This window comes from Sinohyriopsis cumingii, chromosome 6, assembly GCF_028554795.1.
Source record: "Sinohyriopsis cumingii isolate HCF-2022 chromosome 6, ASM2855479v2, whole genome shotgun sequence".
NCBI lineage: Eukaryota > Metazoa > Mollusca > Bivalvia > Unionida > Unionidae > Sinohyriopsis > Sinohyriopsis cumingii.
The window spans coordinates 149,731,172-149,746,786 of NC_142966.1; the positions used below are offsets into that span (position 1 = coordinate 149,731,172).

General features: G+C 37.5%; 1 protein-coding gene across 3 annotated transcripts in view; it reads right to left on the reverse strand.

Moving 5' to 3' along the window:
- LOC149798251 (uncharacterized) overlaps positions 1-12,601 on the reverse strand; it is a 42,535-nt gene extending 29,934 nt beyond the window's left edge. Inside the window, exons 1-2 of one of the 3 annotated variants that reach the window (XM_089963381.1) lie at positions 12,475-12,601; positions 2,392-2,747 (exon numbers count right to left, since the gene is read on the reverse strand). In XM_089963381.1, the coding sequence (XP_089819507.1) occupies positions 2,392-2,714 (323 nt within the window). In that variant the 5' untranslated portion in view covers positions 2,715-2,747; positions 12,475-12,601. Of the gene's footprint in view, positions 1-2,391; positions 2,748-12,136; positions 12,393-12,449 lie in introns of those variants that run through there. The other 2 variants (XM_089963380.1, XM_089963382.1) reach the window with 2 other exon arrangements.
- Between the last annotated feature and the right edge of the window lie 3,014 nt (positions 12,602-15,615).

Consider the following 15,615-nt stretch of genomic DNA (forward strand, 5'->3'; position numbering starts at 1 on the left):
AATATGCACACCTGGAGAACAATGATGTGCGACAACTCCCACACATGGAAATGAACAGAGCAAAGTATACAATTTTTATTCAACTGTTCTTGTCACAAAGTATTTTTCAGGTAGGCAACTGTTTATACATCTGGGTTCTGTAAACATGACATGAATGGTTCTTAAACTAAATTTGACTGGCACATTGTGCCCTGGAATAAAGCATTATAGCATAGTTTGAACCTACCATAAAGGATGTTTTACAAATGCACGTTTAATATAAGGACTACCTGGCAAATGTGTGTGTGTGTGTGATTTGGATTTTTAACATAGCTTTAACAATTTTTCAGTCATATCGCTACGATGTCTGCAGTGTGGCAATTTATAGTGATGTCTAGCACTGGGCATCATGCCACAGACATGTAGCATGATGTCCCACCCAGTCACATTATCCTGACACCAGGCTGACTAGTTCTAACACTAACCTCTTAATACTGAGTGTCAAGCGAGACAGTTGTTAGTACCATTCTTGTAAGTCTTTGGTATGACTCGGCTGGGTTCAAACCTGCATCCGAGGGGCTACCTAGAAAACCCAAAATGTCTGATTCTAGGTGTGGTTCATTATTTTCTCATTCTCAAACACTGACTAGTGATAGTGAAGATGACAACAATTGTTTAAGTTATGAAGTAAACTGGATTATTGGAGTCAGGACATTGTTAATGGAGATACCACTGAGTGATTTTGAGACTGAAAATGGTTATAATTACAAGTTAGATGTACATGTTGGGGGGACAAAAAGAGACAGCATGATGGCCAATCTCCCTTGCAGTGGTATTTCAAAGTTAAATGTAGAAAGGGCAGAATACTGAGCATATTTAAAATACAGCTAATTTAAAAGCAGAATGCAATTTTCATTTTTTTTACCAATCACTTTAGCCCTGCAGATCATATGCTACAAAAACCATATATCCATATCAGGGTTAAGATAAACTGAATAAATAAGCTCTGGAAAATTGTAAACAACAGCCACAAAGATCAGTTCCCCAACATCTTCGAGCTGAGAAAGCAAGGGATATGCCCCTTCAGAAAGAAGCAAAGAAAAATATTCATACACAGATAAGGAACAGAGTATGCTCAGAAATAATTAACAGATTAATACTTATACAACTAGGTGACATCTTTTAAAGATTTTGGTTTCAGTAGAGTTCTAAAGAAAGTATAGCTGGAAGAAAGAGAGACATATACTGAAGTGTTAGGTAAATACTGAAGTATGACTGTTTCCTCCTCCCGCTTCTTCTTACCTACTACCCCACTTCTTTCGGTACCATAGGTGAAGTCACCTGTAAGATAAAATCCTGGTAGCATCTCTCACTAACTTGTACAAGAGGAAGAAATCTGGAATGTCTCATATTGCAGAGATATTTAACCAGCAAATGAAGGTGGTGATGGAGTAAATAAAATAAGCAGAGAATCAGCAAGGGGCCAGATTTTAAATGGCTCAAACATAAGTACCTGTGGTTGCAGCAGTCTTCTGCATCATCAGGAAGTACAATGTGATATATTTTGTTGGCTAATCAGTCCCAGCTGGCTATTCAGCCTGGCTAATCAGTCCCAGTCAGTTATTCAGCCTGGCTAATCAGTCCCAGCTGGTTATATTCAGCCTGGCTAATCAGTCCCAGTTAGTTATTCAGGCTGGCTATCAGTCCCAGCTGGCTATATTCAGCCTGACTAATCAGTCCCAGCTGATACAAGAGAGACTAGTGTACTTCCTGAAATCTGCCACCCACCAGGGTTAACAGTTTACATTTTCAGTTGCCAGCACTTTGTGTCAATGACTCTAAAACTTTGAGGCCAAGTACATGTTCATTTTTCATTATGTTAGCAGTAATTCTTTAAATGCTAGTGGCAATAGACAGACTAACTGCAAATGAACACAATTTGTATGCACAAGTTGCTAATATATGCCTAAATCAATGACTAACACCCTACAATAATGCCTAAACCAATGACTAACAATAAGTGACACATTTCTCACCTGTATCAGGATGACAAGGTAACACAGTATTTTAAATCATGTCACAGACACAATTTACTGGTTCTGGCAGCTGAGATATCTTGCATTTTAAAACAATAGGGATAACAGAGGCTGATTAATTCAGCATATAATATGGGAGACAAAAATAGTCTCATGAATGTCTATTGTTACAATTCTGTATGTCCTTGAGAAGCTGGTCTTGTTTGCTTTGTTAACTAGAAGCCCTGACTACCTCAATCTGATTTCATATCTGTATCAAAATGTTATCATTCTCCACCATTCAACATTCCATCTTTGTCAAAGAGTGATGTCAAAGCAAAAATTGGAGTTAATTCATAAACACACGTATAGAATCAGAGTTAATTCATAGACACACCTGTAAAATTCTACATAAACCTCTCTCCAAAAACTCCAAGGCAAAATTTTGCATTTGTTGACTGTCCATTCCTGAGAGTATTCTACAAGGGTTATCTCCCTTTGCCTGGAAAGCTGTGCAAGTTGGGTTATTTCGATAAGAGAGTAACGACTAATCTCCTTCACACATCGGCAGAACCAGTAATGCAGTCCTCTTTCTAGCTCACTGATAATCTCATACCATGTGCGACACACTCGTTTTGCCAGGGCTGACGACACACCATCAAGTTTGCTCAGAATGTATGCCTGCACCTCACTTGGAAGGTGGATGATCTGTACTCCCATAATGTTTTAGATATCATCTGTATCTCCACATACCTGTTGGAAAAAATATACATGTACCAGACAAGTTTTTTTTATGTACAATTATAATGTGAATCTTTACTGCTTCTGAAACATGCTTTGACTCTTTAATAACTAAATGTCAAAAATATGAATGAAATTTTTAATTTCCCTATTTCTAATAATATTGGCAATAATGTCCAAAATCTAATGGTCCATAGCTTTTCAAATAACAAAATAGCTAAAGATTTATAAAATTTACTAGCTTAACCACAAGTAAAATGGGACACAAGACACATTTGCTTTAATAAAGAATTGTTTATCGATACTGGTTGTCTAAAACTTATAATACACTCGCTTACAAGACTAGTCTAACAGCAAACAACATAGACCCTAAACTGCTGTCACTTAATGCACATAATGTGATAACAGACCAGGGCCTGTTGTTTTTTCTAATGATTACTCCTAACAGACCACTGACACATGTGACAAGGGATCTGGGTCTGAATCGTTAGCAGGGAGACTTGACTTTTAAGCAAGTATATACAGCATGTTTCTATTGTAGTTATTCAGTGATAATGATATACAAACTTTCTATACGTTTTAAAGTATCGTCATAAACCTTACATGAATACCAAATAATCAGGGTTCTTTGATTCAAACTAAATAATTAAAATCATTAAATAATTCCACACAAAAAATAATCCAAATTTTTACAAACAATGATAAACAGCACAGATTTTATGACCAAAATCACTGAAAACATAGTATTAAAATGTTTTACATTCAAAATGTGAGTTTAAACACATGTTGAATTTGCTCAAGTAATTGAAATTGTTTTAAAACATTAAATTATTGAAAATCTAAAAATGTACTTTTATTTTCTAAATAGATCTGTGAACGATGATATGATCACCCTAACTACTTTAAAATACGTATTGAAGTTTGAAAATCTAATTCTACATGAGGCTTCAAAAGGCATGAGTGCCAAGTATCTGTTTAACAACCATGCACCATAAGAGGTGTGTTAGGCTGTTCCATTTACAAAAAATAGCATTTTGTTGACATGACACTTGCTGTTGACAACTTTCCAAATTAAACAAGAATGTTCTGATGGTCTAGTTTACAATGTGTAAGATCTGATGGTCTAGTTTACAATGTGTAAGATCTGAAGGTCTAGTTTACAATGTGTAAGATCTGAAGGTCTAGTTTACAATGTGTAAGATCTGAAGGTCTAGTTTACAATGTGTAAGATCTGATGGTCTAGTTTACAATGTGTAAGATCTGAAGGTCTAGTTTACAATGTGTAAGATCTGAAGGTCTAGTTTACAATGTGTAAGATCTGAAGGTCTAGTTTACAATGTGTAAGATCTGATGGTCTAGTTTACAATGTGTAAGATCTGAAGGTCTAGTTTACAATGTGTAAGATCTGAAGGTCTAGTTTACAATGTGTAAGATCTGAAGGTCTAGTTTACAATGTGTAAGATCTGAAGGGATTAAACAATCCTCAGCTAGCCTGTAACTGCCAGTTAAATACTTTTTAAGACTGAGGCAGGGTTGGATTCATATCAAGAAGCAGACTATATACTTGTTTTTCCTGATCTTGTGGGTTTCTTAATCACACGGTATTGACCAATTCTTTGTGGGTTCCTTAATCATGCGGTATTGACCAATTCTTTGTGGGTTCCTTAATCATGCGGTATTGACCAATTCTTTGTGGGTTCCTTAATCATGCAGTATTGACCAATTCTTTGTGGGTTCCTTAATCATGCGGTATTGACCAATTCTTTATGGGTTCCTTAATCATGCGGTATTGACCAATTCTTTGTGGGTTCAACTTCCTTAATCATGCAGTATTGACAAATTCTTTCCTAAATAGGTTCCTGCACCATCTGTTGGTCATTTAAAGCAGTAATTTTGTTATGCATAAGTGTTTGATCTTAGCTAATAACAACTTCTTTCAACAATGTTTAGTTTGCTGTAAATAAATAAGAAAATTGTGAATCAACAGAAAATATATCAAAGATCAACTTTCCCTTTACTCCCCCTGCAAATATGGGTCTGATAACAAAAGTAGAATCACATCCATCTTTGCTAAATAAAGTCATCCACTTGATAATGGTTTACAATGATGCAATTACAGTCTCATGATTGATCTTGTTTACACAAGGCTCAAGTCAAAACCATGGTGGGCAAAGGGTCATTGTATAGGAAGCCTCAACTCATTAACCTCTGCACCTCATTTATGCATTAAGAGCTAGAAACCTACTTCTGAGCTCTGTACAATCAAGGTCATTTAAAACACACTTAAGTGGGTGGTATTATAGAAAGGTAGACAGATGTAGCTCTACAATGATACCAAATAATCTGGACTTTCTAGTTGCACTACAAAATACAGAGGGGCCCTGAGTGGCAGAGTGGTCTAAAGTGCTCTCCATTACAGATCACTGCCATCTCAATTCTGCGTGGGTTCGAGTCTTGGATTCAGTTAATGTGGGTATGTGAGAAAGCTTGCCAGTAGCTTCTCGTGGGTCAGTGGTTCTTTCCGGGGTTTTCCCAGATTCTTCCTCCACCATTAATACTGGCCGCCATGTATAACCTATCGTGTGCTAAAAAATGGCGTTAAGCCCTACAACAACAACAACAACAGATGGAAAAACCTACTTTTTTGGACCTGATTTTTTTTCCACAAAAAATTCACCCATGGTCAGAATCCAATTTTGTGTCTGGATTTTAGACTTTCTGGCCTCAGATCTAAGGCACCCCAGGCTAAACTGCACAAAGACAGGTGAACCTTTGCAAAAAGTAGGAGAAGATGGGCGTTTGGAATAAAAAGTGTTCTGGTTATAAAAATGATGGGTCCGCTAGGCAAAATCTTGTATCCCTCTGTTCAAGCACAAGTGAAATAGCCATAAAAAATGACATTTCTAACACAACTAGGCATTAGGTTAGCCAGAAATCTCTCAGAAGTTGAATATTAGAATGTATTCAGAAATAGCCCCTAAAATGTGTTTCCTACTCGCATTTCAGGCAAAAATGACAAAAACCTCCAGGGCTTAATGAGTCAACTTCATTCCAAGATGTTGCCGAAATATAAGAATTAAATTATGTCAGAAATTCATATTAGTTATCACATTATGAGTAAATCTGTAATGAATATGTAACATGCAATTAACTCTTATGCTTCTTTCGAGAATAAATCACATTAAGAAAGTACATAATGTATTCCTATATTAGCAGATGGACACTGTCAACAGTAAATAAACCAACAAAAAAATAATCATTAAAAAAAAAACATGAAATCATCTATAGAACAGCAGCTGACTTTTGATAAGCACAATAGCAATGAATAAGTCTGAAATAGTCAAAAGTCACCAATCCCAAGGAACCTAATAACTGTAACCAATTGATAACAGTAAATCTGGGGAAAATGCAGTGGAATCACTTTACTTAAAGGAGACCAGAAACCAATGGAAATATTGGATAATAATAAAGGTACTATAGCACTAAACTTTATTCTGAAGTATCATCTGCGACCGAAATGCCAATATTAAAATATTGGCCTATCTTCCAGGAGCTGAATTTCCGTGACCTCGTATGCAAAATTTCCGCGCCTATTCGGTTACTTTCGGGATGTGACGTCATAGTAGCGACTCCAGCAGCCCAAGTGGGAGTTGCCAGAGTAAAAGACAATACCGTTTTGCATTGCTTACGGGTGTAATAAAACATTAAGAAAACCCAGTGGACAACATTTTTCTTTCTTTTCCGAAAGATAAAGGCATACTGAAAGAATGGATACATTATTACAGACGAGTCGATTTCAAAGCAACACCATACAGCCCTATGTGCTCGTTACATTTCTCAAAGAACTGTTACGACAGGGATTCTGAAAAAATGGCAGCTCAAGGATACGCAAATGCTAGGCTTAGACAAAAGGTTGGCTCTGTTCCAGACATAACGTTGAATATTTTAAATCCTGGGAAAAGTGTTGAACGTGCGAGTTACGAAAATAGGCAGAAGGCCGAGTAAGTGACCACAAAATGCAACAATCAATTCACAGATCTTTTATCTACACCAGCAGTGCTAAAAATAAATCGGATAGCCCGACACCCTGGGTCCCTCTGGTTTTAGTTCCGGCCCATCCTGTATTCAAAATGAGGTGCCCGTCAGGCTTGTCGAAACAAAAATTGTTTGCCTGAGGAAACTTTGATCGCGCTGGTGAAATTAGTAAATGTATTTTCAAGATGTTGACATGCATGCCTTAACACGGCACAATCTAAATCAAATCAATACTGTCCAAGGTGAAATTTAGATTTGATTTTAATCAAATGGAGGCTTTGCCAAAAATAATATTCTAAACCTGTCGTGTTTCGAGAAAACACAATTTTCAGTAATCTTATAAAAATTACAAATTTAAAAAAAAAATCATTGTATACATGTAGTATGTATAAACGGTAATCTGTAATGATTGGAACTGATATAAAATTATTCCTTGGGCAGTTTAAATAACAGCGATTAAAAGAAAAGAGGTCAAAGTTTCACATTAAATGGCTGACAATAGAAACTGGGGGGGGGGACTATTGACCCAACCCCTTGCCCCAATGTGCAAGCGCCCATGGGACATACCTTTTCTCCATGTGATACGCCTTATTATTCTCCCAGGACAAGCCCATTTTGCATATTCTGGTCAGCTCTGGCTAAATTGCAAAATAGCTAAAGTTTTGATTTAAGTACGCAAACAATAAAGCCGATGTGACCGTTCCGGTGGCCTAGTGGTTAGAGCGTCCGCCTCGGATGCGGGAGGTCGTGGGTTCGATCCCCGGCCGAGTCATACGAAAGACTTTTAAAATGGTACTAACAGCTGCCTCGCTTGGCGTTCAGCATTAAGAGGTTAGTGTTAGGACTGGTCGGCCTGGTGTCAGGATAATGTGACTGGGTGGGACATCATGCTACATGTCTGCGGCATGATGCCCCAATGCTAGACATCACTATAAACTGCCACATTGTAGACATCGTAGCGATATGACTGAAAAATTGTTAAAGCTACGTTAAAAATCAAAATCACATCACATCACAATAAAGCCGATGTGACTGATGAACATATTCCATCCTTGCATTGATCTTGTGAAAAGGACTGCCCTTCGGACATACTTCAAAGAAACCCTGTTCGACAGTGTGTGTGCGTGTGTGTAAGCACCAGCAATTGATTGCCAAAATAAACGATGCCTATTTTGTTGTTACTTACGATGCCATGGACTTCAGGTTTAAGTCTTGATGCATGTAACACTGTTTGCTGAACAAAATATTTATTCACAATTAGTTCTTTAGGGCCACATATACTGCATGGTATATTTTGTTTTATTCCTTTTAATTTAATTATGGTAATTAAACTTTACATATACGGTCGAGGAATGTCAGGTGTTAACTGGCCGAGTTTCTTTGGCAGAAATGGAGATGCGATTTTTGTTTGCAGAGAAAATTTCACAGTGATCATTCATTTAAGCTAATTGGTGACAATTGTATTCTTTTAAATTTGTTATAGTATAGTACTGTTGTAGTTGTTTAAAAACATCTGAAATTTACTTGAATAATGTTTAATTTTCACGTTCTATTTACTGAAGAAGAAAAAAAAAAAGAAAAAAAAATGTTGTGTGATATTAATTATTTCGTCCAGTGCTGGATTTAGACGTGTGTGCGTGTGATTTGAATTTTTAACGTAGCTTTAACAATTTTTCAGTCATATCACTACGATGTCTGCAGTGTGGCAGCTTAGACTGTGGATTGCATACGTTATGTCTATTTATAAACGGTTTGGGGTTGGTTTTTTCTTCATCTGACAAATGAAAATTGACAGACATAATGTAATTATCGGGACTTCGCTGCGAAAAATTTAGAGATATTACGAGATCGAGATGTAGATGAGGAAATACCCCCAAAATCAGGAGGTTTTTCTCCCGGCTTGAGAGTTGACAGGTATGAACTGTCCGGGCTTGTGGAATTTCAGTCAGGGCATGAGTTTATTTAAGTCACCTGCCCGGGGCCTGTGCCTAAAAATATTCTTTTAACACTGACCAGTACAGTACATAAACTATTATATCAGACTGCAGATTCAAGTTTTGAATGTGCAACCCAAATGTGGTCTCCTTCCGTCTGCCTCGCTCGCCAATGTTTATGTTTGTATTCGAGGACTGGCTAGTATTGCGTCACGGTACCACGTGATCTGTCGTCTCATTAAAACTCGGAAAAACTCTGCAATTTACGGAATCGTGGTATCTTCCATGCAATAAAATCACTACCCACTTACGATATTTAATTTATAAACATGTCAGTCGAATTAAAATCTGTAGAGAATTACATACGTAGAAGGAAAATTTTGATTTCTAGTCTCCTTTAAATTTAGTACTGATGACAGAATGTTTTATCAGGTGTCCACATTACCCCTTCAAAAAATAAATGGATACCTAATTTTAAAGATTTATAATAACTCTAAAAATGTAATATTTTAAACTATTAATTTTATGTTTTCTGTTATGAACAATGAAGCTGTGTGTGATTAATTACATCATGTTCATTTCTAATCCTGGTTTGGTCACCATACAGTGATTATGTGTTTCGTTGCACGAATATGAGAATCTAGTTTTATATAACGGCAGACAGTATGTTCTACTGGACATTTTTAATAGAAAAATAGGCATCATTTCCAACATATCTCGAAATATGATTGGAGAAAAAAGTAAATAAACAACAGAGATCTCAGAAACGCTTAATTAAGCGTATTTGGATGCCAATTTTCGATCTGGGACACAGAAAATCACTGAGGCAGGAGTCATCCATACGCATGTAATAGGTGTGCGTCAGAATTCAAAGACTTGTCAGTCCTGCTTTAGCCACCTGTTTTGTGGGAAAATGTTTTCATCAATTAGCTGTGCTGACATTTACAATGACAGAATTCAGTGACTGAAAGACCCCTTGATGTACATACATGTTGCCATTATAAGAGTACATCAAAAAGAACATGATGCAATAGTTCAAAGGTTTTGACTGGCGACCATGTGGGATAATGTACTGATATTTACAGTGATTGAATTCAGAGTCAAAAAGGCCCAGAGATGTACATGTGGTCATTTACAAAAGTACATCAAATAAACAACTTTAGCTTTTGTTATTGTGTTCATTTCCGAATGTATCGGAATAAGTAGTGCACAAGAATCAAGACATGTTGAGACTCAGACAAAATGCCATTTGTAAATTTGGACAAGTATTTTGGAGTTAAATGGGAAACTTACAAAGACTGTAAGGAGATTCAGAAAAGTGCTAAAGTTGCTAGAATTGATAGTTTGGACAGGACAGTAGCTAAGTGTAAGAAAGTGTGTGATGCCTAGCTTAGTGTTTGGAATAAGTCCTTACTTCGATTGACAAAATTCAGTATCACTCTGATGGATGAACAAGAGCTATTTAAGAGCTACATTGACTGAACATACTTTTTTTTTTAAATGCCCTTTGCCTTAGCCCGGTTAGTTCTAGTGTTGTACCAAAATGTATTCATCAATACAACAGTAGCAAGGCCTAATTTTGATATCAATTATGTTGACAAACAAACTCTTGCAAATTCACAAGCATATGTTTTGATAGCTGATTGACCATTAACCCTTTTCCGAGTTAGGTAGCAACTATCAATTTCCTGCATGATATCCTTTGATGATAAAACATACAAACATGTGTTTTAAGATCAGACTTGGTGATCTGGATATATATTAACTGCCTTTTCTACACTATTTCTTCATAAAATTAGTTTGAAACTGTAAGTGAACCAGTAGGCCTAACGGGAAATAATGGCAGGCTTCACTATGTCTGGGATGTACCAGTTTATTAGATTGTCTGTTTTCGTGAATCATCAGGGAAATATTTTCAGAAAAATATACAAATCATTGAAAGCAAAGCCAAGGTATTTTTTTAATTGAAGATTTAACTTTAAAATGCAAATTATGTAGGTCAGAAACATATGGGGATAATGCTATGTTGTGGAATTCACGAGATGCGCTTTACGGTCTAAGCTGTTTTCTGACTTGCGAAAATACGGGGAAAAAACCCCAGCAAATCTGATACTATTTAACAATTGCCTAAAATTACTACAAGGGTGTAGACAAATAAATAAACCATAAATCTGCAATCCTGTCAATATACTGTTGTAATGAAGCTATATTAAATTGAGTGATTACATTAAGAAAACCTCTCCATCAAAAAATAGATGCACTCACATCTGTGTTTATTCTGTAGGAAAGAAGGGACTGCAACTTTTGATGGTGGGACTCTTATTTTTACCAAAATGGGAGTCATGGACTCCAAGTTTTTAAATCCTAGCGAGACCTCTGAAACAAGTAAGGCAACTTTAATCAGCAGGTAAATTATTTTTTTGTTTGTATATTTAACATTTAGTATCTCAAGAATACCATTTCCGTCCTATAGTATGGCTCCAGTACATCATCAACCATACCACACCTCCACTCTAACTGAATCATACATTTACATTTATATGTACTATAAGTGAAATACAGATTTCTTATTTTTTATTACATGCCACAAATTCCAAATTAAGTCTGAATAAAAAGGCTACATTTACACTTAGAAATTATTTATATTCTATTTGCAATACCAACTACAACAACAATAATAATAATAATAATAACAATAACAATAATAATAATAATAATAATAATGTCTACATTACCTTTTTAAAAGTTGTAATCAAATTTCTGGCATGCAAAATCACATTTAAATATGAATAAACATATTTCTATAACCTACTCGCCATTAACTTTTTATTTTTCCAAAATAATTTTTTTGTCGCAGAAACAAAAGTATGGTTCAAAATTTATACGGTTTATGTGTGTGTGATGTGATTTTGATTTTTAACGTAGCTTTAACAATTTTTCAGTCATATCACTACGATGTCTGCAATGTGGCAGTTTATAGTGATGTCTAGCACAGGGGCATCATGCTGCAGACATGTAGCATGATGTCCCACCCAGTCACATTATCCTGATACCAGGTCGACCAGTCCTAACACTAACCTCTTAATGCTGAACGCCAAGCGAGGCAGCTGTTAGTACCATTTTTTAAGTCTCTGGTATGACTCGGCCATATACGGTTTAAAGGTATTAAATAATCCTTAGCTACATAGCAAATTGTCAGGTAAATGCTTTGGAAGACCTGAAGTGGAGGGTAGGATTGATAATGTACCGGAACCAAATTAGCAATTGTTATCTCTCTCTCTCTCTATCTCTATAAATACGTTGATGCAGTCACACTTGACTATTAAGCAATGGGTGGTACGTGGTCAAAGATAAAGTAAAGATGGAAGTGATAGGACAGTCAGAAGAGTAATGATAGGAAAGGCAGAAATAAGTAAAAGTGTGTCAGTGTACGTTTTCGTCCCTTCATACTCAGACCAATCCGGCTACCGTTATGAACCTAATGTGTACGAGGCCGACTTTGCCATGGATAGACTTCACAATGTGCCTAATATTTATAGGTCGATGTGCTTTATCACCATTCAGATGACACAATAACAGCATTTTAATGAACAAAATACAGAACAATTTGCACGTTCATTTGAAAATGCCATGCGGAGAAATAAAATTACACTAGGTAAATATCAATTCAACACCGGTTCATAATGGGTTTTTAAAAGGTCACAACTGTACTCGTCCTATCAAATTATGCATAAATGTCACTAACTGAAATCACTGAATTTGTCTAAAACCTATTCTTCCTGCAATATATCCGAAAGAAACTATATTGCAAATGCAAAAGTTTGGTTGGTTTTCTTCTCTTTCTAGGCTAGTTTCGCTCAAACCGACACGAATGGGAAACAACCATATAGACACCGGTTTCCCGGAAGCGATTCTTCTAAGCACCGCAAAGACGCGCAAAGACGGAAAAGACGCTCAAAGACTCGCAAAGACGGCACATGGACATTTAAGCTGACAATAGTGGAAAATAATTACTATTGATATAAAACTTTTAACAAATAAATATATATAAGAATTAGAAATATTTGCTTTGTCTACATATTGATTCCTGATGTTGTTCCATTTCAAGTTTCCCCCAATGTCTTTGGACATTTCTTCTATCCAGTTCTCTTTTGCTTGTTCAAGTTTTTCTTGACTTCCCTGTTGACTGCCTTGTACTGCTTTGCCCCTTTTGTATCGTTCTTTTTCTTCTTCAGTTCCCTCCTCTTGTCACACAGGTTCAGAACGTCAGCTGTGACCCAGGGTTTTTTGACTGAGCGATGTATACCGATTATATCGCTGGCTGTTTCGGTCGTTGCTCTGTATTGAAGGTGGTGATCAACGTGTCCATGTCAGTATTGTGAGCATCGAGGATAGTGAGCGGTGCAAATTTCCCACCAGTCATTGCCTGGAAGGCTTTTGCTACTTCGGGATCTTTCAATTTCTCGAGATCAAATTTTATTCTGGTGTGGCTCTCTTTCTTGACCTTCTTTAGATGTAACTTGAAGGTCATCATCACCAGATCATGGTCACTTCCTATGCCCGCTCCGGGTAAAGCTTCTAGTTTTGGAGATGTTTATACTTGACTGTAGGCGTCTCTTCACCATGATATAGTCGATCTGACTGTGATAGTCTCCGCTTGGGCTGTGCCATGTCCATCTTCTTGACACTTTGTGCTGGCCGAAGGTGTTTGCCATGTTCTAACAAGCACAAAAGAACGGCGGGACAAAGCAGGAAACTGCCTCACAGTAGAAAAAGATATTCTAAAAAGTTGGACAGAGTACTGCGCAGAACTTTACAACCACCGAGCCACAATAGATCCAGAGGTACTGAACGTCCCTGCAGCAACTAACAACGACAACCACCCTATCATACGCCAAGAAGTAGAAGCTGAAGTGAGATCACTGAAAAGATGTAAGTCAGCAGGAGTGGACAACATAAAGTGTAAGTCAGCAGGAGTGGAAAACATAAAATATAAGTCAGCAGGAGTGGACAACATCCCAGCAGAACTAATCTAAGCTGTGGGAGAAGCGATGATTAGCGCCCTCACAAACATCTGCAACGAGATCTGGCAAACAGGAGTATGATCATCGCCATGGGCCCAATCAATGATCATCACCCTCTCCAAGAAAGGCAACTTGCAACAGTGCCAAACCCACCGTACAATCAGTCTTATAAGTCATCCAAGCAACGTCATGTTAAGGATACTGCTGAACAGACTAAAATCACAGGCTGAAAAGATTATTGCCGATGAGCAGGCGGTGTTAGAGCAGGGCGCAGCACAACAGAGCAAATCTTCAACCTCAGGATGTTGTGTGAGAAGTGACCTCAACACCAGTAAGAGCTGTACCACGTCTTCATAGATTTCAAAAAGGCATTTGACAGGGTGGGCAACCATGAGACTGTACAACATCAATGCCAACCTCATCACAGTAATAGAGCACCTCTGTGACAAGGCCACCAGTGCAGTATACCTCAATGGCAGCATAGGGGACTGGTTCAGAACGACAGTCGGAGTCAGACAAGGCTGTCTGCTCTCTCCCACACTATTCAACATCTTTCTGGAGAGAATCATGGCAGACGCGCTTGATACAGGGACATTCAGCATCGGAGGCAGAACAATCACCAAATTACGTTTTGCTGATGACATTGATGGACTAGCAGGAAATGACCAGGAATTTGCTAGCTTAGTATAGTGCCTTGACAAAACCTCGGCAGCCTATGGCATGGAAAGTAGTGCAGAGAAGACCAAAATGATGACTAACAACATCAAGGGCATCAGCACTGACAGCTGGGTCCAAGGTTCAAAGCTAGAAACAGTCCACAGCTTCAAGTATTTGGGGGCAACTGTAGCAGATGAAGGATCGAAACCTGAAATACTCTCCAGGATTGCACAGACAACAGCAGAGCTGACAAAACTCAAACCCATCTGGAAGGACAAGAACATCACGCTCAGCTCAAAAGTCAGACTGATGCACTCACTGGTGATATCCATATTTTTCTACGCCTGCGAATCATGGACCACAATATCGGACTTGGAGAAAAGGATACAGGCTACAGAGATGATATGTTTCCGAAAGATCCTTGGCGTCACATACAAAGAGCATATCACCAATGAAGAAATACGGCAAAGGATAAGACAAGCCATTAGGCCTCACGATGACCTCCTGATCATAGTGAAAAAACAGAAGCTGCAGTGGTATGGGCATGTCTCACGATCATCAGGACTTGCCAAGACAGTCCTACAAGGCGCTGTACAAGGAAGACAAAGAAAGAGGTGGGAAGATAACATTCGAGAGTGGACAGGTTTGACACGGAGCGACTCATTGAGAAAGGCAGAAAATCGAGAGGAATGGAGGAAGCTGGTTGTTAGGTCTTGTGAGGTGCCCTAACGGTCTCCCATACTACGGGACCGATGCTCATGATGACGTATTGATCGTTGTTTTCTTTAAATATTTGTCTGCACTCATAATTTTAATGATTTTTTTTTAAATATTCAATAACGCATTTTCTCAAACAGTGGAATCTTTTCATCCTTATGGTGAGTCCTGGAAAATGTAGTTATTTTACAGTCTTTAGTCAGTTTGATGGAATTTATACGAGTCCATATTATTATGGAAAAGGTGGCTATTTTACAGTCTTTAGTCAGTTTGATGGAATTTATACGAGTCCACATTATTATGGAAAATGTGGCTGTTTTACAGTCTTTAGTCAGTTTGATATACGAGTCCATATTATTATGGAAAATGTGGCTATTTTACAGTCTTTAATCAGTTTGATGGAATTTATACAAGTCCATATTATTAGTAACTATGACCAGAAATGTTTCAATATATTGCTTTTCAAGTAATAACGTAATAATTACTCATGCAGACACTTTTTCCCGATATTCA